Source organism: Sceloporus occidentalis, unplaced genomic scaffold, assembly GCF_023333645.1.
Source record: "Sceloporus occidentalis isolate IW3139 unplaced genomic scaffold, rSceOcc1.0.p SCAF_138, whole genome shotgun sequence".
In the NCBI taxonomy this organism is placed as follows: domain Eukaryota; kingdom Metazoa; phylum Chordata; class Lepidosauria; order Squamata; family Phrynosomatidae; genus Sceloporus; species Sceloporus occidentalis.
The window spans coordinates 2,141,750-2,164,149 of NW_028317118.1; the positions used below are offsets into that span (position 1 = coordinate 2,141,750).

The window sequence follows — 22,400 nt, forward strand, 5'->3', positions numbered from 1 at the left end:
AGTATTTAAATGCATTTCTGTCTGTTATATTGTTTGGGATAGTTTCAATTCCTGTCCTTGAACTTTCATCCTCAATTGAAATGTGGTATGTTTTGAATGGGATGTCATTTCCTGTAAAGAAGAAAAAAGGCCCACGACTTAGAAGTTTCCCATGGTCCAGCAGGCTGATCAGAAAACCATTGTGGCTCAGAATATCTTTGCCTAGCCACAGTCTTCTCTGGAAATGATGAAGCTGAATAGTACCATAGATGCTTTAGTCATATCATGCGTATTACAAACAAATTTGCAGGCCTGGCGATGTAAAAATATGCAGCCAAGGAAAGGAGAAGTTGCACATTTTAATGGATGTACATCACTTAACTAGAAGTCATTTATCAGTGCCCACTTGCCCTCTTTAGTTTATGAGATCATATGAGGTTTCCTAGCACACTGACACTTTTAAATATTTTTCTTTCTATCAGAAGGGCTCAGATTACTGCGAGAAATGCGGAGAAAAAAGCCCCTATCAACTGTGCTTCTTGGGATTTTGTTGATCCTATCCAAAGAGTTCGCTGCTCTTGCTCTAGGTCAGTAGAATAATTTCAGTAATGTTTTCATGTCTTTATTTGTATTATTGGTGGGGAGAGCTTTTGAAGATATTTAGTAAATAGCTGTAAAACATGTTTTCGAGTGTCAAGAAACTGGTGAGAAGAATCCTGGACTGAAGACTTCAGGACCTATTCTGCACAAAATTCACATAAGACTGTTTTACTCAGAAAACAGAGTTTTCTGTGCAGGACACAATGTATTTTGTGCAGAAAATGATAGCACAGTGGTCTCCTGAATCCACAAGGGTTTGGTTCCAGGACACCCCGCCCCCCCACAAGTGAATACCCAAATCCATAGATGCTCAGATCCCATTAAATACAATGACCAGTCTCCCTTATATAAAAATGGCAAAGTCTGGGTTTACGTTTTGGAATATATATATATATATATATATATATATGAAAATATTTTCAAGCCATGGATGCTTGAATCTATGAATAAGGAATCAGTGGATACAGAAGGCCAACAGTACTACAAAGCAATATTATTTTCTATTAAAAAAAAAAGGTTTTAATTGGGGATTTGTTTTGCACAAAATTTGCACGTTGGTAATTTGCATAGAAAACAATTTTCTATGCAGGAAACGATACTAGAAATGTTGTTTTCTGCACAACAAACCTATGTGCCAATTTTTCACAGAGTAAGTTCTGAATTGTGAATAGGCAGACTTACTGAGTCTATGTAGACCCTGTATGAATGGGAACAGGGACAAGGGTAGGGATCCTCCTTCTCTCCTGAGACTGGTAGGTATAGCAAATGGCATGGCAGGTATCAACTCTCCTCTGTTTCTCTTGTATTTCTTTGACTACCTGTTCAATGGGGAAGTCTCTAACTGTGCGTGGGCTGTATGATGTCAAAGGGCTTGACCACACTCCTGAGGTCATGGGTATGATCACACTCTCTGATTCCCTGCTATAGTTGCTATAGTTGCAAGGTCCATTTTAAATTAGATAAAGAGGAGAAATAGAGATAGATCAGCAGATGATCTGACCCTTTGCACTCTTTACTTGATAAATTCTTCCTCTTTCTCTTTTCCAGGCATAGGTTCCTTAGGCAACGCTTTGGTTTGGGTTTCGGTCGACCATCATCATTATCACAATCTGGGATTGGCATGGGATCCTCCTCTTCTTCCACTTTGCTGCCATCTGCCTCTAAGCACAAAACCACAGAGAGGCAGGAGAAAGTGGAGAAATTTCAAAAGAGATCGTTACTACCGTTTCACCATCGGCCCTCACTTACTGAAGAGCTCTGTATGGAACAGGCCCCTCCGGGGCAGAAGATGGCCTTGGTGGGTATGGAGCCTTCCTTGGAAGCCCCTGGCAGCCGGAAATATGAGAAACAGCTCTCTCTACCACCACCACACTCAACCAAACAAAAAAATTTGAATCCTGTGGATTCTCCCCATTCCCCCACATCCCCTCTGCCTCCCACTCTTAGTCCCCAGCCAAGAGGGCGGGAATCTGAGAGTTTAAACCCATCATCAGTTCCTGTGAATCCAGCCCTCTGCAACAGTGGATTAGAGCTCCAGCCACTGCCTAGCACAGAGGACAGGACAGTTCTTGGAGGACAGAGGCTACCTCTTATGGAAGAAGTCGGTGGTATGGTTTTGTATTGCGGGATTATACACAACCAAAAGTCACTGAGTATGTGGCAGGGATATACTCTTCCCTCCAGTGGAAATCCAGAGTTCAGGCCTCCGGAACTCCATTGTGAGAGATATGACACCAAGGTGGATATGGCATTTGAAAGCACTGCACTGAAAAGGTAAGAACAATCCCTAAGGGCTTGTTGACTGTCCCAAATGTTGCCATTTGGGTTTGGTCCAGGTGATGATGGTGGGTGGGACTGCCTCCATCCCTGAAAAAAAAAAATGCTGACAAATTCAACATATGTGGAAATGACTGAAAATGTCATGTAAGAACCATATATAAAACACAGGACTGGACCGCTTGTGAGAGTTTCTGTAGATGGGACTTTTTAATAAAAAGTGTGAACATTTTATCAAAGGATGACAGGACAAGCGTAATGGGGGTGAGAATTTTGTTTTGGATCGTTTTTGATAATTTATCAGAATTCACAATTTGTTTATATTTGGGATAGAAAGAAATGGAGATTAAAACATTTGGCAAGTGCGAGAAATGGCAACTGACTTATTTGTCCATTTAGGAACCATATGAGTACTTAGCTGTCAGTGCTTATCTCCAGTTATGTACTTTGTCATGTTTGTGGTAATGCATTGTGTACTTTGTCTCAAAGGGCTCAAGGATGGGGAAAGCTGCTTTAAGTGCTTGTGAAACAATTGAAATAAAATACTACTTTTGCAGGGCATTAGTAGACCATGGGGAGAGACTATGAAGGTTTGGTTGTATTACATGGAATTTTGGAAAGTACTCAGCAAAGGGAAGAATCGTTTCCAAGATATGGTTATCTGTGTAGAGATTGTTGTGGTGAAATGTACCATTTTTTTATATCATTGCTAGTGTAGTTATCAGTGTTGATGCCTTTTAATAGAACTGGAGAAGCTCCAAAAGGAACTTACTGGGTGGCAACAGTAGTGGGATGGTGACACTGATGGAGTGTCTCTTAGAAACCATAGCGGTGGCACTTTAGCTAACACTTGTTAGTACTGCACAGAAGAAGGCACTGGCTAACCACTTCTAACAGTCTTTTACTTTGAAAACCAAAATGAAGCAAGAACGACAAAGCCTATCTCCCACTGTGATGGCTGCTGCAGGGTTCAACATTTACTCAACATAGTCAAAGCAATTTCATCACAGATGTTGTCACTGAATAATTGTATGGAATGTTCAAGGAGAGTTATATTGTTGAGCCTTGTGAGCATTCAAAACATTTGCCTCCTTTGAGGATATGTTGTGACTGCCTGTCTACAAACTTAGAATGGTAACAGAGGATGTTCAGAGTCAGGGTGTCTTGTACCAGTGTTTTGTCTCTAAGGTTGAAAGGAGACATTTCAGAGATTCCAATCTGCCATTGCCTTCTCCACCTCCTCCTTAGTCAGATATGTTTAGTAATACAAAAGTGGATGACAAGCCATACTATACATTTCCCACTTTGAGTTAACTTTTTGGTGGGGGAGTTAGAGTACAGTCATATCATGGTAACTGGGGACAGAGGCAGCAGCAAAGGAGAAGCAGCAGCACCGATTCTAGGTAGCAACTATGCCTACCTCAAATGAGGAGTAGATTTTGCTTAAGATGTTGATGTCAACCTGCAGGCACACCTGTTAGGTCCCTATGAAAGAGAGGTGGAGATTGGTGTCTCCAGTCTGTTTCAGGATTTTGTGTGTGTATGTGACTTCAAGTTGCTTGTCGATTTAGAATCATAGAGTTGGAAGGGACCACAAGGGCCATCTAGTCCAACCCCCTGCCATGCAGGAACTCTCAGTCAGCATCCCCGATAGATGGCCATCCAGCCTCTGTTTAAAGACCTGCAAGGAGGGAGACTCTCTCTGAGGAAGTGTGTTCCACTGTCGAACAGCCCTTACTGTCAGGAAGTTCCTCCTAATGTTGAGCTGGAATCTCTTTTCCTGGAGCTTGCATCCATTGCTCCATTGGGTCCTGTTCTCTGGAGCAGCAGAAAACAAGCTTGCTCCCTCCTCAATATGACATCCCTTCAAGTATTTAAACAAAGCTGTCATATCACCTCTTAACCTTCTCTTCTCCAGACTAAACATCCCCAGTTCCCTAAGGCGTTCCTCATAGGGCTTTATGGTTTCAAGACCCTTCACCATTCTAGTCACCCTCCTTTGGACATTTATGGTGACCTACATGAACTTCATAGCAGTAGCAATAGCATTTATATTTCTGTACCACTTCATAGATGCTTTGATATACTGTAATGTTTTTTTGATATACTTCACTTGCAGATGCTTTGATATACTGTAATGTTTCTGTCTCTTGAAGGGATTTTGATTATTTGTGATGTGCCATTAAGATTCTAGTCTTCGAGTGGCTGGCTGCGAAAGTACAAATCAGCTAGAGGATGCTTATTGCTAGTACAAGAGAAAAACTTTATGGTCGGCCCTCCGCATTTGTGGCTTTGACTTATGTGGAAAGGATTGTGCACAGATTTGATTGATATATTCTCTCTGGGAAGGTGGATTCTATTGGCTGTGTTTATGTGAGAAGAATAATACCTCTGTCTACAAGACAGGTTTTACTGAATGTTTCCACTGTTTCTTAATTTTTTCCCTCTAGGCTCTTAGCACAACCTAATAAAAGATTTAAAATTTTGGGAGAAACCTCCTCTGGGCCAGCAATGAATTATTTTGACCCATTCCCTCTACTACGGCGGCCTGGTGAATGTTTGGGAGATGTCAGTGATCCTTACACGTTTCAGGATGGGGACATCAAATACAGCTTCACTGGAACTAGAAAGTGTAAACTTGGAATTGATAGAGAATTGCTGAAGAAGAATAAGGTATCATTGCCAAATCAGAGCACAGTCCCCCCCCTTTTTTTTTTGTATGAAAGCATCTCATCTGGTTTACTTACATCCAGGGGCTTGATGTAGCTTAAATTTCATCTCAGGCTGTCACCTGCATTGGATTTGAGGCTATTATCCTATTCAAACCTACTTGAGAGTGTGATTGAACAGATGTGCATAGGATTGGGCTATAAGGCAGAAAATCAAATGGACTTTAATTGATAAAGTTTAGAACTCTTTATGCACATTACCTGTGAGTGGGCTTTATTGAACGCAGTAGGACTCATTTTTGTCTAAATGTGTGCATTAAAGTATACAGTAAGTACATTTACTTTGTAAAAATACATTGGAAGGGGGAATAAAAGCTTCTTTAAATAATTATTTCTTTTCTTCAGACTGCGGTCCTCTGCTGAGAGGGACTCTGGATCTCTGCCTCAAATTTCTGCATTTGTGGCACCACTGGGCAAGTGACTTGAGGAAGGGAGTTCCACAGACAGGATACCACTAAATAGAAGCCATAGATCATGGGACATAATGTGGTGTGGGCTGCATATGGTCCCTGGACCCCAGTATCGTGGTCCCTGAAGCCTCCCAACTATAATGAAGCTCTCATTTTCCAATTGCCCTATACCACAAGAAAGCCATGATACCTCTACATTTTGCATTTGTCTGAGTACCTCTCTTTTCAGGCGTGATCTCTGCTTTTCTTTAATATCAGGCTTAAAGCTATCTCTCACATGTCAGGTTTTTAGTACCTGGCATGGTGTAGTGGTTTAAACATTGGACCATGATCCTGGATACCAGGGGTCAAATCCCAGCTTAACCATGTAAACTCATTGGGTAACCTTAGGCAAGTTACACTCTCTCAGCCTCAGTGGAAGGTGATGGCAAACCTCCTCTCAAGAAACTTGCCAAAAAAATACCCATGATAGGCTTGCCTTATAGTTGCCATAACTTGGAAATGAGTTGAAGGCACGCAACAACAACTATATATATATATATATATATATATATATATATAGAGAGAGAGAGAGAGAGAGAGAGAGATAAATGCTCTCTTCTTTTTGTGTTGTACTGGCCACCTGTTCCACTTGCCTTTCTCACTTTTTACGCGCATAGTGGTTGATCAAATGCTTTGTGTTTGCAGTCAGAAGATGGAACTGGGACTAAGGAGATTTCTGTATCGGGTCATCCTACCACTGTGCCAGATGGAAAAGATGCAATGTCCATTTTCAGTACAGCTCCTAAAACAGGTACGTAAGTGTCTATTGAATCCTCGATTTTAAATCTATTTTTGTAAATGTTTTTAATTTGTTGTTTCTGGAAGCTACCTTGGGTCCCACCCTGGAAGAAAAGTAGCATAGAAATGAAGTAAATAAATAAATACCCCCATGTGCACCAATTTTCAGTTGAATTATTTTTAGTGGTTAACGTTGCAACATAGGGATGTTGTTTTCTGAGTGGTTTTCTTGTTACTCCTATTCTCGGAGAATGTAGCTTAATATCACTTGTGTGTTTTGACCATTTCTAAAGTCCTTGATGATTTTTCCTCCCCCCAGACACACGGCAAGATAATGGTGCAAGTAGGGCTGGTTCTAGTAGCCTCATGCAAGTTACAGACTTGGCTCCCTCGCTACATGATTTAGACAACCTCTTTGATAATTCCGATGAAGATGAGTCTGGAGTAAGTGTGTGGTGAATTAAGATACACCATATGTGCATAGTATCATTTGATCTTTGAAATAATGTCTGCTACCTCCAAGACCGAGGACTGAGGAGGTCTCAGGCTTTTCTTCTGCTTTCTTTGATTTGGTCCAGAGGGGGATGTTTGTGGTGAAAGGTGTCAAAACTGTTGTAGTTCCATTTCTAATGATGTTGCTCATGAAACTGGAAGCTTTACTTTGTGCTTGGTACACAAACATTACATTAACTATAAAGGCACATAGACCTTGTTAATGGTTTCCTACTCTTCTCCTACCCTTGGATATGAGAGAGGGACCCTAGATTTCACTAACTTTCTTGTAGTTGCCACCACCCACCATTGGGACTCACAAGATTCAGTGACTTAGTGAGAAGTCACTGAGGGTTCTAACTTGCCTCTTTTGTTATCTCTGACCTTGCAGGGTTTCGCATTGAACCCAGCAACATGAGAGATCGTTGAGAAGAAAATCTGTTTAGAAAATCTCTTTATTCTAAGCAAGCAAGTTTTATATTAGCAAAGGCATCATACGTGAAGTCTTTTTCCTTCAGGCACAACATGGAAAGTTAGAACATTATTAAACCGTCTTAAATCTCATTCAGCCAAAATCCCCCAAAGAAACATAAACCCTAATGTGATGATTACACGTTCTACTCACAATGCATTTAGCAATCTGGGTCTTCAGGTGTTCAGCAGGTCATCTCATTGGATGATTGTCTCTTATGACTGTCCGCAGATCTTATGTGATGCTGTCCCTAAATAGAATCCAACTCTAATGTTATTAATCCTTGGAAGTGTGGCAATTCCCCCACAGTTGTTGCTCCAGATAACACCAGAGTGATATTATCATTAAACTGAGCTAGTCCTTACATCTGTTTAAACCAGAATAATAAAGAATTAATAAATGGCACAAAGTACATTTTCCATGGTTGTTTTTCAGTTAAAAGGCAAACTTTTGATTTTTTGAGTTCAAAATGGAATCAAAGATTTCTTTGCAAGAAGCAAGAGTCCTGAAGTTGCATTATGCGTTAACTGCTGGCTTTTCTTCTTACATCTAGCTTGTCTCTCCTTTTCCCCATTCATCCAAAGTGCCTCCAGTGGGGACTGAAGAACGCTCTTTGGGCAAGGATGGCAGGACAGCAGTGCCCTATCCCCCAAGTAAGTAGCAGATGTGACCACATCATTGTTGTCAGGTAAAGTCATTGCTGTTATGGCCTTCTCTTACAGAATGAAAATATAAAACTGGAAAGCAAGATTTCTCTCCTACCTTAAAACTAGAAACTTACTATTTAAAACATAATGTTGGTCCATTTTTGTCCTCACACATTTTGTGTGTTGTGGGATATTTTTGTCTCCAGTGAGAATTCCAGCAAATAATCAGGGTTGGGGTGAGGTTCATCATTGTTGTTAGGATTAAGACTGAACATTCCCAAATAGAATTCAACTCCCACCCAACAAAGAAATTTCAATTAACCCCCAAAAGGGGCCAACCAATTGATAACCAAAAGGCATTAGTTCTGCTTTGTTGCATCAAGATTCCTTGAAAAACACCCTGGGACTTCGTTTGTCTCCTTACGTTACACTGGTTTAGACAAAACAGCAACAATCAAAAAACAACAAACCAGTAGTAAATAGCATTGGGACAGTTTTTAAAAATCCTAGCTGTTTTTTGTTTGTAACTTCCCCAAACTACTACATGACAAGTAGCCAAAATTTTAATTAATGATTTATAGCTGGGCAAGTGGCATTGCCACAGAATGCCTAGATTGCAGGACTGCTTCTGTGTGGATTCTGCAACAAAATGTGGCTCTGGAGGACTACAAAGTCCTCCTTTAGGGCATTAGAGTTAAAATTGCCTTATAAATGGATAATTATTATGGTAATTGAAAGAGTAGGTAAAGTCAGAGAACGTATGGGTTGAGTGAAACTTTTGTACCACTGCCCATCTTTGGTGTTGTGGTCCTCTTCTATCATCCCAGAGTGACAGGGAATGTAGCATCCCTTGAGATTTGCGGAAGTTCTTTCCCCTTGCCTCTTTCACATACTGTGTTTTAGAAATGTTTTATGTTCATTTGAAAATAGTATTCTGCATGATAACAACAGGCATCCTTGTAAATTACAAGTTCCTTGGCTTCAGCAAGCGAGATACTGTGACCACTGTGAGCTGAACTTTCCTTCTGCTGCAAATCATTGTTGAACGTTATCTCATTAACTCTGGCTGGTAATGAGAACAAATTGAGGGGAAAAACCATGGTGTCACAAGGATGAGGCAGAAAGTTTTATGGGCTCATAAAAGCAGTGCTGATTTACTCAAATTGAGAAGTATGAAGTACACAGAGATTGGATTTTGACAGTTTTAGTGGATCTATCGCTACTTAAAATATGCAAGGCTTTCTCAAGCATGACACGTATGAAAATGAATAACGATACTTGGTCAGTTCTGTGGGTTTATTTAATTGAACTGTTTTCTTCTTCTTTTAAAAATGACTCTGCATTGCAGACATTTGCTGGGGGAATAGCCCCCCTGGAGGAAATGGAATAATGTGGAGCAGCTTGGGAAGGGTTAAATGGATAAGGCTTGGCTTTTTCAGATGGTTTTTCTTGAGGTAGCAACTTCCATAAAAGGTTGACAAGAAGAGTAGAAATGTGGATATGCATGAGAAAGATGCCAGATAGCCGGACAACAGAATCTGCTCCTCTACACAGATTGTGATGTACTAGAAGCTTAGTCTTTGAAATGTATTTCCCCACTGGATGCAAATGTGGTGCCTTCCCAAACCTTTTGCTACCAACAACAAGAGGAGTAGGTGAGAACATGAGGGTGCTGTACACCTTACAACCTGCAGGTATATCCTAAAGGAAATTCTGCCTCTAAGGTCTCAGTTGCCTCCATAGTCTTTGGCTGTTCCCAGATAATCTTTCTATTGTGCAATTGCCCTGCTTTATTTTCAGAATTTTACTTGGCATCCGTCCTATATCTTCCCATTCCTTTCCACGTCTTTTGTTTTTCTGCCGAAGAATATGTCAAGGAGGAAAAGACAGAATATTTGCTCAGTGCCGTTTATGTGGTACCATGAGGGGTTTTTTATACGAAAGCTTCCTGAATATATTACGGAAACTGCCTGTCCACAAAATGTTCATAGAGCAACTTGTAGCCCTACTGAATGTTTCCTGGCTTCTGGCCATAACTGTTAAATACAGTTAGCTTTATTTATTGACAGATTTATTTACTGTTTACAGCTGTGATATGGCTGGATTCTGGCAGTGTAGGCACCTGTGGTACTCTCACATCATGGTTCTTTCCAATGCATTTGCTTTAGGCTGTTGTCTTGGTAGCATCCTGGTGTCTTGCTGTGCCTTCAGGATTTGAGGATCCTGGATTGGAGATTGCCAGCAAATACCAGGTGCTGTAGGCTATATTTCAGAGGGAGGCAAACAACCTCTGAGTATTTCTTGCCCAAGAAAAGCCTATCAGATTCATGGATCAAATAAGTCGATAGGCAGTGTGAAGGCACATACGCACGGACAACAGTGAGTGTTTAAGACATTCCTTAGTTTTTGCCTAGCCTGTCACAAATATGGCCAGAATGAGATTCCCAGGATTGCTGTAATTCAGAAACTTGAAGGAACACAACAATGACAACAACAACCCTTGACTAAATCTGGATCCAGCCCACTGTTTCATAGGCAACACAAAATAAGGTTGCAGTACACTATAAAACATGATGTAAAGTTACAAAATCTTGCTTGCAAGGTTATTATCTGAACAAACTAGTGCATAACTGGAGAAAGAGCAAGAGAGCAAGCAAACAAGGAAGCTATAGATAATGAAGATAAAATCTAAGCAAATTAAAATAAAATCTAAGAAGGTCTGAGAAGAAAGGCCGTAAAGAGTGAATGGGAATGAATCTTTATCTTTTCCCGCTGTTTATTTTCTTGTAATGACCAGTAGGTGGATTATTTAGTGAATTGTGAATTCATAAGCTATGTTGGAAAATAAAATGTACAGACCCACAGTAAGACATCACAGACTTGGTTGAGAGATGAACCTAAACAGATTCTTGGCACACCTTACTTCAAAACCACTTTGTTCAGTGGAAGAAGGCAATATGTAGATTGAACGTAAATTACAATTCTTATTTTTAAATGCAGTTGTTCCAGCCTGGAGTATAGAGGTAGAAGTGTAAAACCATGTTAGCTCCTGCTACTGTAGACACATTAAATGTAGACTAGTAACCTTATCTCATATGCATGTATTTTATCCCCCTTCAAAGCCATCCAAGTTGTTAGTCAATACGACATTCTGTGACAGCAGATTTCATAGTTTTAACTGTCCTCTGCACCGTATGACACAGGAAGAAAAGCAATGGCTTTCTCTCAGGTTGTTGGCATGCCTACCAGCGAGAGATACCCCGGTGCTGACACTATTCTTCAAAGGTTAAAACTTTTAATTTACCCGGACATTGAACATTATAGCATGTTCATTTGATCGAATAGCTGCACTCCTCTTAACTTCATTGTAGTCTTGCTTAATGTTTTATGGTATTTCATATTCTACTGATTTTTAATTAGCCTTTGTGCTGCCAATGACGATCTGGTTTATAAATGTTTAAAATAAATAAGTGCATTTAGTTAGTCAGAAAAGTCCACCGTAGCAAATGCTTGTCCGTTATAAATATCTCCAGAGTGTTCTCAGTAGTCAAAAGTAGTTGTGTTCAGATAATTGATTGTGGAAAGTATTCATTGGAAACTGAAAAGTTATGGAAATGATTATCATACACCTCCATTATATTATTTAAATTGTGAGAAAGACGGTGTATTCACAATGTTACTAATTCGTGCAAGAAAACTGCATTTCTAGGGTCACCAGCGCGGCTTGGCCGTGTTTTTATCTCTTAACAGTTAATAGCAGCCACAGTGACTTGAACTTTTTCTTTCCAATGAAGTGCTCCACCCAGCTGTCATTTGACAAGCTGACTCGCATTCATGCAAATATTCTCTCTTGGTGCCAAAGAGCAGCCGAGGGTGAATCTTTATTGGGACAAAGCTACAAGAGGAAATAGTGAATTGACTCCAATCCTTGCATGCCACAATCCTGATACCATCGGGACCTCCAGCAGCTGCTGTTTATTCTTTGGAAAAGATAACTTGCCAGATTAAATTGTGTGGTTAGTGCTGCCTGTAATAAAGCCATCAGAAGTGGATTGTGGTTCTTCGTGGTTTCTGGGACTCAAACATCTGAGTTGTTTTGTGCCCACATTGAACTATCTAGAACCTGCTAAAACTAGTATGATACCCACTCCAAACTAGTGCTCTTGCCCAGGCAGGACTGCTACTATTCATTACAGTTCTTTTCTGCCTGATAGAGCTGCAGCGGCTTCTTCAAGAACCTTCTCTGACTTCCCCAGTTTTTCAGGTTTTTTCCACTGAGCTGTTTTTATCTTTCTTCTTGCTTCTTTGTAGTTTTCTTCTGTCTTCCTCCTCCTCCTCCTTCTCCTCCTCTTCTCTCTTTCTTGTTGCAGTGGGCCCTTGTTATCCGCTGGGGTTTGGTTCCAGGACCCCCCGTGGATAACAAAATCAGTGGATGCTCAGGTCCCATTCAATCCAATGTCATAACAAAATGGTGTCTCCTATATAAAATGGAAAATCAAGGTTTGCTATTTGGAATTTATGCTTTTTCTGAATATTTTCAAGCTGTGGATGCTTGAATCCATGGATAAAAAATCCGTGGATAAAGAGGGCCAACTGTATTCTCAGTAGTGAGATCATCAATAAGTTTTTTTATCCTATTTAGGAGCCTATGGCATTTAAAGGCATATTTCAAAAAAGATGTTGCTGTCCCAGTGTTTGAGAGGAATTCCTACTGCCTTTTCTGCTTAGGAGAGGCACACATGGTGGGAAAGTGTAGACATTGCCAGAATTTTGCAAAGAAGTCTTTGCATGTTAGAGTTTCCTGCTTGAAAGCTTTGTTTGGGAGTTGGTCATAGAATCATAGAGTTGGAAGAGACTGCAAGGGCCATCCGGTCCAACCCCCTGCCATGCAGGAAATGGCACCACAACATAGAAACTGCTTTTACATGCCACCTCTTTCCTCATCTATTTAAAGTCACCACCTTTGATGGCACAGCTTTGCTCCAGTTCTGTGACAACGAAGTTACTGAACCCAATGTGGCATCAAAGGGATTGCACAACCTGAAATCAGTACTATTGAAGGTAGTCTGCAAAGTTAGGGGATGGGAAGTCAGTAGTGTAGGTGTCGTTTGTGTGTGTGTGTACCTTAGATATATAGATAAAAATGTGTATGTGGTGGTTGTTTTTATGTGTAATAACAATTATTCTGTTTAAAAGAGTTGGAGCTTGGGGAGATGCACAATTTGGTACAGCTGTCTTATAGGTTATTCCATCACACCTTACCATTCGTCCATGCATCCATCCATCCATCCATCCATCCATCCATCCATCCATCCAGTCAGTCTGTCAATTCTTCTCTTATATGTGTGAGTCACAGATATCACAAAGTACAGTTTGCTTACCTGTCGCTGGTTCTTTGAGTGTTCCTCTGTGAACTTACACTACTGTACTTGCCCTCCTTCCCTTGTGGATGGTCACTTCTTTGCTTGCTTCTTGATTTTGTTGACTGTGACAGCCACAGAACTGAGAAGAGCAAGAATCCTGCTAGATGAACAGTAGTGTGGCAGATTTCCTGCCAAACATGTCACTCTGCTCTGGAAGGTTCTCAACAGTTCTGTGCAGGTGCAGAACAACTCAAGTTTGAGAGTTCACAGATGGCCAAATGAAGAACCAGTTACAGGTAAGCAACCTATTATTTTCTTCCAACAGTTATTATGGTGGGAAATGTTCTACTTTGCATCACAAGCAGTGACACATCACAAGCATAGAATTAATTGGATTTTGTTTCTTACTTTAGATATGGGTTTTCCATGGGATTTGGCCCTTCTGTGGGTAGAGTTTAGTGAAGCTAATTCTGAGACTAGTTGCAAGTCTGGTGTCTTTTAGGCCTCTTAATTTTGACCCCTCAGTTTTCTGTAGTATGCGTTCTATTTGAGCATCACAGAAAGCTTATTTTATAATTTTTCAACACTGGATTGTCTTCTATAGCTGTGGCAGATCTGCAGAGGATGTTTCCTACTCCACCATCCTTGGAGCAACACCCTGCTTTTTCTCCAGTGATGAATTATAAAGATGGTATCAGCTCAGAGACAGTGTCTACGCTGGGGCTGATGGAAAGTCCAGTGGTCAACAAGATTACAAATCAACTCACAGAGTTTAAAATGGAGGTGGAAGATGGATTAGGCAGTCCTAAGCCGGAAGAAATAAAGGTAGCAAGTCAAAGCTGTTAATACTGTAGAACTGCAACATGGTTTGGGTGGTATGTATAAGGAGGTTGTTCTAACTACATTTCACTCACATTCACTGCATCCAAGTTAGGGATTTGTAGATACTGCAGTGGTAACAAAACAAGATTAAATCAATATTAGAAATCTCAAATGCATCAAGGGTGTACAGTGTCCTGAACTTAGGAAAGGGCCATATTTAGCTCAGTGGTGTAGTGCATGTACAAAAGCTCTGAGATTCAGTGCTTGGTATGTGCAGTTTAGATAGTATGTGATGGGAAAAGTCTATATAAACCGTAAGAGTTCTTTGTTATTTCCCTGTCTTCTCTCCCTTTGGTTCCTTCTGTTTTGGTACAATTGTAAAAATTTGATATACTCCAATACACTGAAGGGGTGTATACATGGATACACACCTTGGATCTACCTTAAGCAAACCATCATTCCAGTAAAATAAAGGGAAGGGAGCATGTATACTGGCTATTGCTGTTTGGAAAAACTGAAAGATAATAACTGATAGATCTCCACAAGTAATTGGCCTAAATGTAATATGGTCTGATTTTGAAATATCTATCTTTTAGGCCTTTTGCTCATAATAAAACCATAAAAATACTTCACTCTCATTGATGCAAACACCATCTTTGATTCAGTTCTGTATCTGCAACTGGGACATTTGTCAACTGTAGTGCTAGCCCCAAATAAGTCTGTTATGCCAACTCAACAAGGATTGATTGTTTTTTCGTGAATAGGTTCTTAACTGATGTGATTATTATTGTTATCATGATGTGATCGTTACTCTTATTGGTGATCATTACTCTTTCAAATACAGTTTATTCACTTCCCATTCAGTATGTGTTTTGTAATTGTCAGAAAGGCATGGCTGTAGTATAGCTGTGGGTAGGAGACACTGCTCCCTTTTCCCTTGCTGTCATCTCACTGCTCCAACCTGTCTTCCTCTGTCCCACCTATACAATCACTTATTTTATTCATGTTTCCTCTGTTCTCTGTGGTCCTTGAAATCTCGTATCTTTTGATGTTAACCAAAATAGGAACAATGTATTTTTCCACCCCTGCTGACCATTAGCTGCTCCAGTTTGGAGGAGATGGAAGGGGGGCATTATTACTTGATGATACCACATTCTCAAAAAAGGGGGAGTTAGAGAAGGGGCCACTATTTTTGAAGACAGAGACATTGCCCAACCATTTGTATACACACACAGACTTTTTATAAGACATATAATGGACTTGACATAACATAAATAATGCATTTCCTTGGATTTGCAGGATTTTTCCTTTGTGCACAAGGTTTCAACCTTTCAGCCCTTTATGGGCTCTTCTGCGTTTGCACCTTTGAAGATGCTACCAAGCCAGTGCCTGCTACCTCTGAAGATTCCAGAGGCCTGTGTCTATCGGCCATCCTGGGCTATTCCTCCAAAAATTGAACAACTTCCTTTACCATCTAACGCTACTTTCATCAGGGATGGTTACAGGTAAGTATAGCAATGGAATTGGGAAATAGGTATACATGTTTTGTATGGTCCTACAGGAAAAGGTTTTGATTTCTGTGTTCACTACGTAAGAGTCATGAACTTTACTACTTGGCCTTGATATTTACTTTGCTCATAATGAAGTTGAGAGGTGCCTGTTTAGCTGTAAAAATTAACGATTATGATTAATTAAGGAGGGGATCTTATTTTTGTCCTGCTCTTTAACAGATGAGTCCCATTCTGTTTCCTTGTAGGCCATCAAGAGGGATGGATTCTCAAGGCCCTTTGGGAGTTAGTCCCCAACATCAGTGGAATGGGATGTTACTCTGTCCACCACTGCTGCTGTGAAATAAATCTAAGATTATCATTCTCATTATTTCCCATTTTTGTAGACTCAGATATGTGGCTAGTAGTTAACACTGGCATTAGGTGGCCTGTCTCTCAGATTTGCAGCGTATAGATGGAAGGGATGCCATTGTGCCGTCTTTCAACTTGGTACCTCTTCCTGATCCTTCCATAATAGTTTTTCCATTTGCTGTGTTCTAATCCTGTCTACACCGAAGTTATTGCCAGTGTCTTCACTGAATATGAACTGAAACCCACTTTATCACTTCTTATTCCATGCAAACCCCACAGCATGGATGGAATCTATTAAATGCATGAAACTCCTTCAGATCTAACATGCAGTGTAGGATTCTCCCACAGCAATTAATTAATTTTAGAGCAGAAACAACTTATATCTTCACCTCATTCCTGTATATCAGTCATTTTCCAGCTTCCAAAGGTCTTCAGGGCTCTCAAAGGAATTGACACCAAAAAAAGAAAGAGAGAACCATGAAGCCCATGACACTGTCTGGGCAGCGATTTAATTTCTGGGTTTTTTGTTACAGTAACTACCTTCTGATCCCTTAGCTGATTATTAATTGCAGGTATTTATTAGGATAAAAATCTTTTCTTTCCAGTTTAATCCAATTAGAGCAAAGACTATTACTGCAGGCATCTGACAAAGAAGTGATTGCTAATCAAGATTTCTAGGTCACCTTTTATTCCTTCTCCAAGGCACTCGCAGTGCTTCAGCTTCTTCTTTCTGAACCTGTAGACTGCTTTCTTCATTTCCTTTGGCTGCCACTCAAGTCTGTTAGCGATAACAAGAAAAGTATTCCAGTGAATCAGGTTGCACAGCACTACCTTCTCAAATACCTGGCAGAATGGGAGTTCAAAATGAATATTTAAAGTTTTCACATTAACTGAAAAGGAATGCCAAAGCAATAAATCTGCGGGTTTCCACTCCTTCATCAAAGAAGTGATTGCTATAATGGGGCCATTTGAAGAAAAGTGTTGTTGTTGTTGTTGTTATTATTATTATTATTATTATTATTAATAATAATAATAATAGTAGTTTATTTATACCTCCTGCCTCTCCCACGGATCGAGGCAGGATTACAAACTTAAAAGATACTTAGTACAATTTACAATCAATACAGCAATAAAATACTAACACTGAATTTACCAAGAATTCCTATTAGTTCTCTAAAAATTACAATTCGTCCATTAGCCAACAATCAGAGTCAAGGAAGAGCAGTCGTCATAACCTTTTAATATGGAATTCAGTGGATAAGCCCGCCGGAAGAGATCCGTTTTGAGTGCCCTCTTAAAGGCCTCTAAGGTAGTAATGAGATGGATCTCTTCCGGTAGGTCATTCCATAACCTTGGGGCTGCGGCAGTGAATGCCTTATGTGAAGTTGTCATTAACCTGGTATTATAATATTCTAGTAAGAACTTCCCAGATGTTATGAGAGTGCGGGGCGGATTATGTAGGGAGAAGCGCTCCCGCAAGTAACTTGGGCCCGAGCCATGTAGGGCTTTAAAGGTAATAACCAACACCTTGTATTGCACCTGGAAGCTAATTGGCAGCCAGTGAAGAGATTTCAGTATTGGTGTTATCTGGTCAAACCTAGATGTTTCGGTGACCAATTTGGCTGCTGCATTTTGAACCAATTGAAGCTTCCGAATTTGGTACAAGGGTAGCCCCAAGTAGAGCGCATTGCAGAAATCTAACCAAGAGATTATCAGTGCAAGTACTACTGCTTCAAGGTCCTTTCAGTCCAGGTAGGGATGCAGTTGGCATATCAACCGAAGCTGATACCAAGCAATCTTGGCCGTTGCATCTATTTGGGATGTCAATTGTAAGGACGGATCCAGGAGTACTCCCAAACTGCGAACCTCGTCCTTTAGGGGGAGTGTGACCCCATCCAGGACTGGGTGACAAAACTCCATCCCTGGACTTGGGGTACCTATCGCAAGTACCTCCGTTTTCTCTGGATTCAGTCTGAGTTTGTTTTCCCTCATCCAGCACATTACTGATTCAAGACAGGCATCCAGAGGAGAGATGCCAGCCCTAGTCACTGCAGTAGTCAGGGACATAGAGAAATAAATTTGGGTGTCATCAGTGTACTGATGACACCGCGCCCCATGTCTCCGGATGATCTCTCCCAGCGGCTTCATGTAAATGTTGAAAAGCATAGGGGACAGAAAGGCGTCCTGAGGGATGCCAGATGTCAGCTCTTTTGGAAGAGCAGCTGTCCCCAGCATCACCATCTGGAATCTGCCTGAGAGGTAGGAATGGAACCACTGGAGCGCAGTGCCCCCAATACCTAACTCCCTCAGGCATTCCAGAAGGATACCATGGTGTATGGTATCGAATGCCCCTGAGATGTTCCAAGAGCACCAGCAGGGTCACACTTCCCCTGCCGATGCCCAGACGGAGATCATCGACTAAGGCGACAATGGCGGTCTCAACTCTGTATCCCGCCCTGAAACCAGTTTGAAATGGGTCTAGATAATTGGCTTCATCCAAGACAGCTTGGAGCTGGAAGGTGACTGCCCTCTCGATCACCTTGCCCAAAAATTGTAAAAGAGAGACCGGTCTATAATTGTTTCTCACCAGGGGATCCAGGGAGGGTTTTTTCAAAAGCGGTCTAACGACACCTTGCTTTAATTGTGATGGAAATCTTCCCTCTCTGAGGGATGCATAGATTATAGATTGTAGTAATGTTTTTGTTGCATTTCCTCCCTGGGCGGTCAACCATGATGGGCAAGGATCGAGAGGGCACGTCGTCCCCCTGACACGTCCAAGAATCTTGTCCACTTCATCAGTATTTACAAACTCAAAATGATCCAGTCTAACAAGGTCCACAGAGATGCTGGATATCTCTCTTACCATCTCTGCCATAATGCTGGTGTCCAGATCAGCCCTTATCTGAGAGATTTTATCTGCGAAAAAGTTATTAAAAGCATCACAGCAGGCTTTAGTTGGTTCAAATAATATGTTTAGGGTCGGAGACGGTTGAGTTAGCTCTTTGACCGCCCTAAACAGCTCTGCTGGACGAGACTCAGCAGACGCAATACGTGCAGCATAGAAGGAATTCTTTGCTGCATCTATTGCCACCCCATAAGACTTCAATAGGATCTCATGGAGTGTCTTGTCGGATAAACGTTGATGTTACCGCCAGCGGCGCTCAAGTCATTGCGCAGTCTGCTTCATTTTACGAAGGTCTTCAGTGTACCATGGTTTTTTATTAGGAGTGGGCTGGAAAGGACGCTCAGGAGCGATGCTGTCTATAGCCCTGGTAAGATCATTATTCCAGGTATCAACCAAGGTATCAACAGGATCGCCGTCATTCCCAACCATATATCCCTCTAGGGCTTCCTGGAACCTTTTGGGTTCCATCAGCCTTTGAGTAGGAATTTGATTAGGAATTATTATGGCCATCTGGAGCCCTGGTGGCGCAGTGGTTAAATGCCTGTACTGCAGCCATTCACTCAAAACCACAAGGTTGCGAGTTCAAGACCAGCAAAAGGGTCCAAGCTTGACTCAGGCTTGCATCCTTCTGAGGTCGCTAAAATGAGTACCCAGACTGTTGGGTGCAAATTAGCTTAGTTGCTAATTAGCTTGCTTGCTGTTCGCCGCTATGATCTTTGGAATAGCGGTATATAAATAAAACAAATTATTATTATTATCTCTGTCTGTACCCTTTTTACTGTGAAAATCCATGACCACATGTGTATTGGAGGAAGATTACTGGTTTTGATGGCAAGGGACATGTTTTAATGCCAACTGTTGATGACTCTGTACAGTTGTGGTACAAGCTGGCAAAGTGTCCTTTGCAAGTGGGCAACTGACAGAAAAATGACTGAATACTACTAGTTTAGGAAATTTACTTGTGGTCCGGTAAGGTTCTAGTAGGCATCAGTCAGTCAAAATATACTGCTCATGTCCAGAAGCAAACAACTTAATTCACATTATTTGCAGCTGTTAAAAATATAGTGTTGGAAAAGCCTGCCCAATGAAGCATTATCTCTACACCTACTTCTCCCATTTGGTACTGAAGCAGTGGGGCTTTAGGTAGCAAGGGTTTACTGCAAGCTGCATACTGCCTCTTTTCTACATGGTCAGCAAAGTCTTCAGTCTGTGAGGTCCTCTGTGACATGCAGTGTTAATTACTTGACCTCAGTCAGAGGGGTTGATAGGTTTGTATCTACCTCACATTTAGACTAATGTGTTTAAAAATTATAAATGTAGTCAATATCTACTTTTCTTCTTATCTTCTTATAGCAATATACCCAGTGTTGGGAGCCTAGCAGACCAAGACTATCTTCAGATGAACACTCCCCAGATGAGCACTCCTGTGACACTAAACAGTGGTGCCCCAGCCAGCAACAGTGGAGCTGGGGTCTTGCCTTCCCCAGCCACCCCCCGTTTCTCCGTGCCTACACCACGCACACCCAGGACCCCAAGGACTCCTAGAGGTGGGGGCACTGCCAGTGGGCAAGGATCGGTAAAATATGACAGCACAGACCAAGGGTCACCAGCCTCAACACCCTCTACAACTCGTCCCCTTAATTCTGTGGAGCCACCTACCATTCAACCAGTCTTAGAGGCCCATAGCCTGTATGTCACGCTCATTCTTTCCGACTCGGTGCTGAATATCTTTAAAGATAGCAACTTTGATAGCTGCTGCATTTGTGCTTGCAACATGAATATCAAGGGTGCAGATGTGGGGCTTTATATTCCGGATTCATCGAACGAAGACCAGTATCGGTGTACTTGTGGATTTAGTGCAATTGTGAATCGCAAACTAGGGTACAACTCTGGGCTGTTCATTGAGGATGAATTGGATATTTTTGGCAGGACTTCGGACATTGGCCAAGTTGCAGAGAGGAGGCTGATGATGTGTCAGACCACCTTAATTCCTCAGCTAGGAGAGGGATCCAAAAAGATTCAGGAACCTCCAGTTAGCCTCCTCCTCCTCCTTCAGAATCAGTACACCCAGCCTTTCACCTCATTGAGCTGCTTGGATTACATGTCTGCAACCAGCCGGCAAACACTACCTTACACAGACTGGAATTATGACAGACTTCAAGCTGAAAGTAATGATTCCTGGATTGAGTGCTTCAATGCCCTGGAGCAAGGCAGGCAGTATGTGGATAATCCTATTGGTGGGAAAGTGGATGAAGCTCTTGTCAGAAGTGCTACGATTCACTCTTGGCCTCACAGTAATGGTATCATTTTTTTTTTTAATTTGGAAAATGTTTTGAGATGCTGAGAACTGATGTTATTCCTTTAAAAAATCCTTCCCCCACAAAAATGGCTAGTACCCCCAACTGCCCACCCTTGTTTGGAACAAGTCATACAGTGGGGTGAAAATGGGGTGTGTGGCTCTCCAGGGGTTGAATGCTCCCCTCCCCTGCTGGATGTTTCTCATCCTTGTTTTAATTGTATCTAGCCTCTGAAGTTTGCTTCTTATTTAAAACATTAGTTGAATTGCAGTTCTGTCACTGAATCCAACTGTTTATATTGTTTTGCAGTTCTAGACATCAGCACTCTATCTTCCCAGGATGTGGTGCGTATGCTGCTTTCTCTCCAGCCCTTTCTGCAGGATGCCATCCAGAAGAAGCGGACTGGCAGGACCTGGGAGAACATTCAGCATGTTCAAGGACCCCTCACTTGGCAACAGTTCCATAAAATGGCAGGACGTGGAACCTATGGTACAGTAAAAACACTTGTATAATTTATCAACTTTGCTTTGCATTAGTGCAGAATGTTACGGCTTTTCCAGTTTGTTTTAAAAGATCCCAAAATAATGCACATAAGAGGCTCAAAGCTGTGTTCCACATCATTTTAAGTAATCAAAGGAATTAACCAGGTTACAATCATATGCCATGCACCAGTCACTAAACTGCTTGTACTAGTTTGGGCGATGAGGGGAAAGAAGAATTGCATTTTCACAGCAACAAAATTATTATGGTTTCAGAGCTAAGAAGTCATGGTATCCTTTTGACTTATGGAAGTTCCAGCTCCATATGAATTTTCACAATTTTTTATTGTGTATAAACTAGTGGTTTGCAAAAGCCTTAGGAAGTCCAGTCTTTGATATCTGACATAATTCCATGATCAGAGTTCCATAATTGTCTTTTTTCTTCAGGTTCAGAAGAATCTCCCGAGCCTCTTCCAATCCCTACTTTGCTGGTTGGTTATGACAAGGACTTGCTGACAATCTCTCCATTCTCTTTGCCATTTTGGGAGAGGCTACTGTTGGATCCATATGGGGGTCATCGAGATGTTGCCTATATTGTGGTGTGTCCAGAAAATGAGGCCTTGCTTGATAGAGCCAAAACGTTCTTCAGAGACCTGAGCATTGTATATGAGGTAGGTGAGGAGAACCATTGCCCAAGATTAGGATACGACTTCCCTGCTGCAGTTGTGTAGTAGAAGACACTCTAGCAAAAATGTGCCTTGTTTTCATTGTCTGTATCCGTGGGAGTACA

General features: G+C 41.3%; 1 protein-coding gene across 5 annotated transcripts in view; it reads left to right on the forward strand.

Annotated features, from left to right (window-relative positions):
• Nucleotides 1–22,400, forward strand: part of LOC149281173 (mediator of RNA polymerase II transcription subunit 13-like) — a 97,907-nt gene that overhangs the window by 57,107 nt on the left and 18,400 nt on the right. For 4 of the 5 annotated variants that reach the window (XR_016278072.1, XM_089499707.1, XM_089499708.1 and 1 more), the window contains 11 exons: nt 462–566; nt 1,627–2,352; nt 4,806–5,028; nt 6,182–6,287; nt 6,594–6,718; nt 7,792–7,891; nt 13,853–14,073; nt 15,370–15,575; nt 20,188–21,134; nt 21,441–21,620; nt 22,058–22,281. Coding sequence is in view for 4 of the 5 variants with exons in the window: in XM_089499707.1 (XP_089355833.1) it covers nt 462–566; nt 1,627–2,352; nt 4,806–5,028; nt 6,182–6,287; nt 6,594–6,718; nt 7,792–7,891; nt 13,853–14,073; nt 15,370–15,575; nt 20,188–21,134; nt 21,441–21,620; nt 22,058–22,281 (3,163 nt within the window). In the remaining variant the exon portion in view is untranslated. The remainder of the gene's footprint in view (nt 1–461; nt 567–1,626; nt 2,353–4,805; nt 5,029–6,181; nt 6,288–6,593; nt 6,719–7,791; nt 7,892–13,852; nt 14,074–15,369; nt 15,576–20,187; nt 21,135–21,440; nt 21,621–22,057; nt 22,282–22,400) is intronic. The other variant, XM_089499709.1, reaches the window with a different exon arrangement.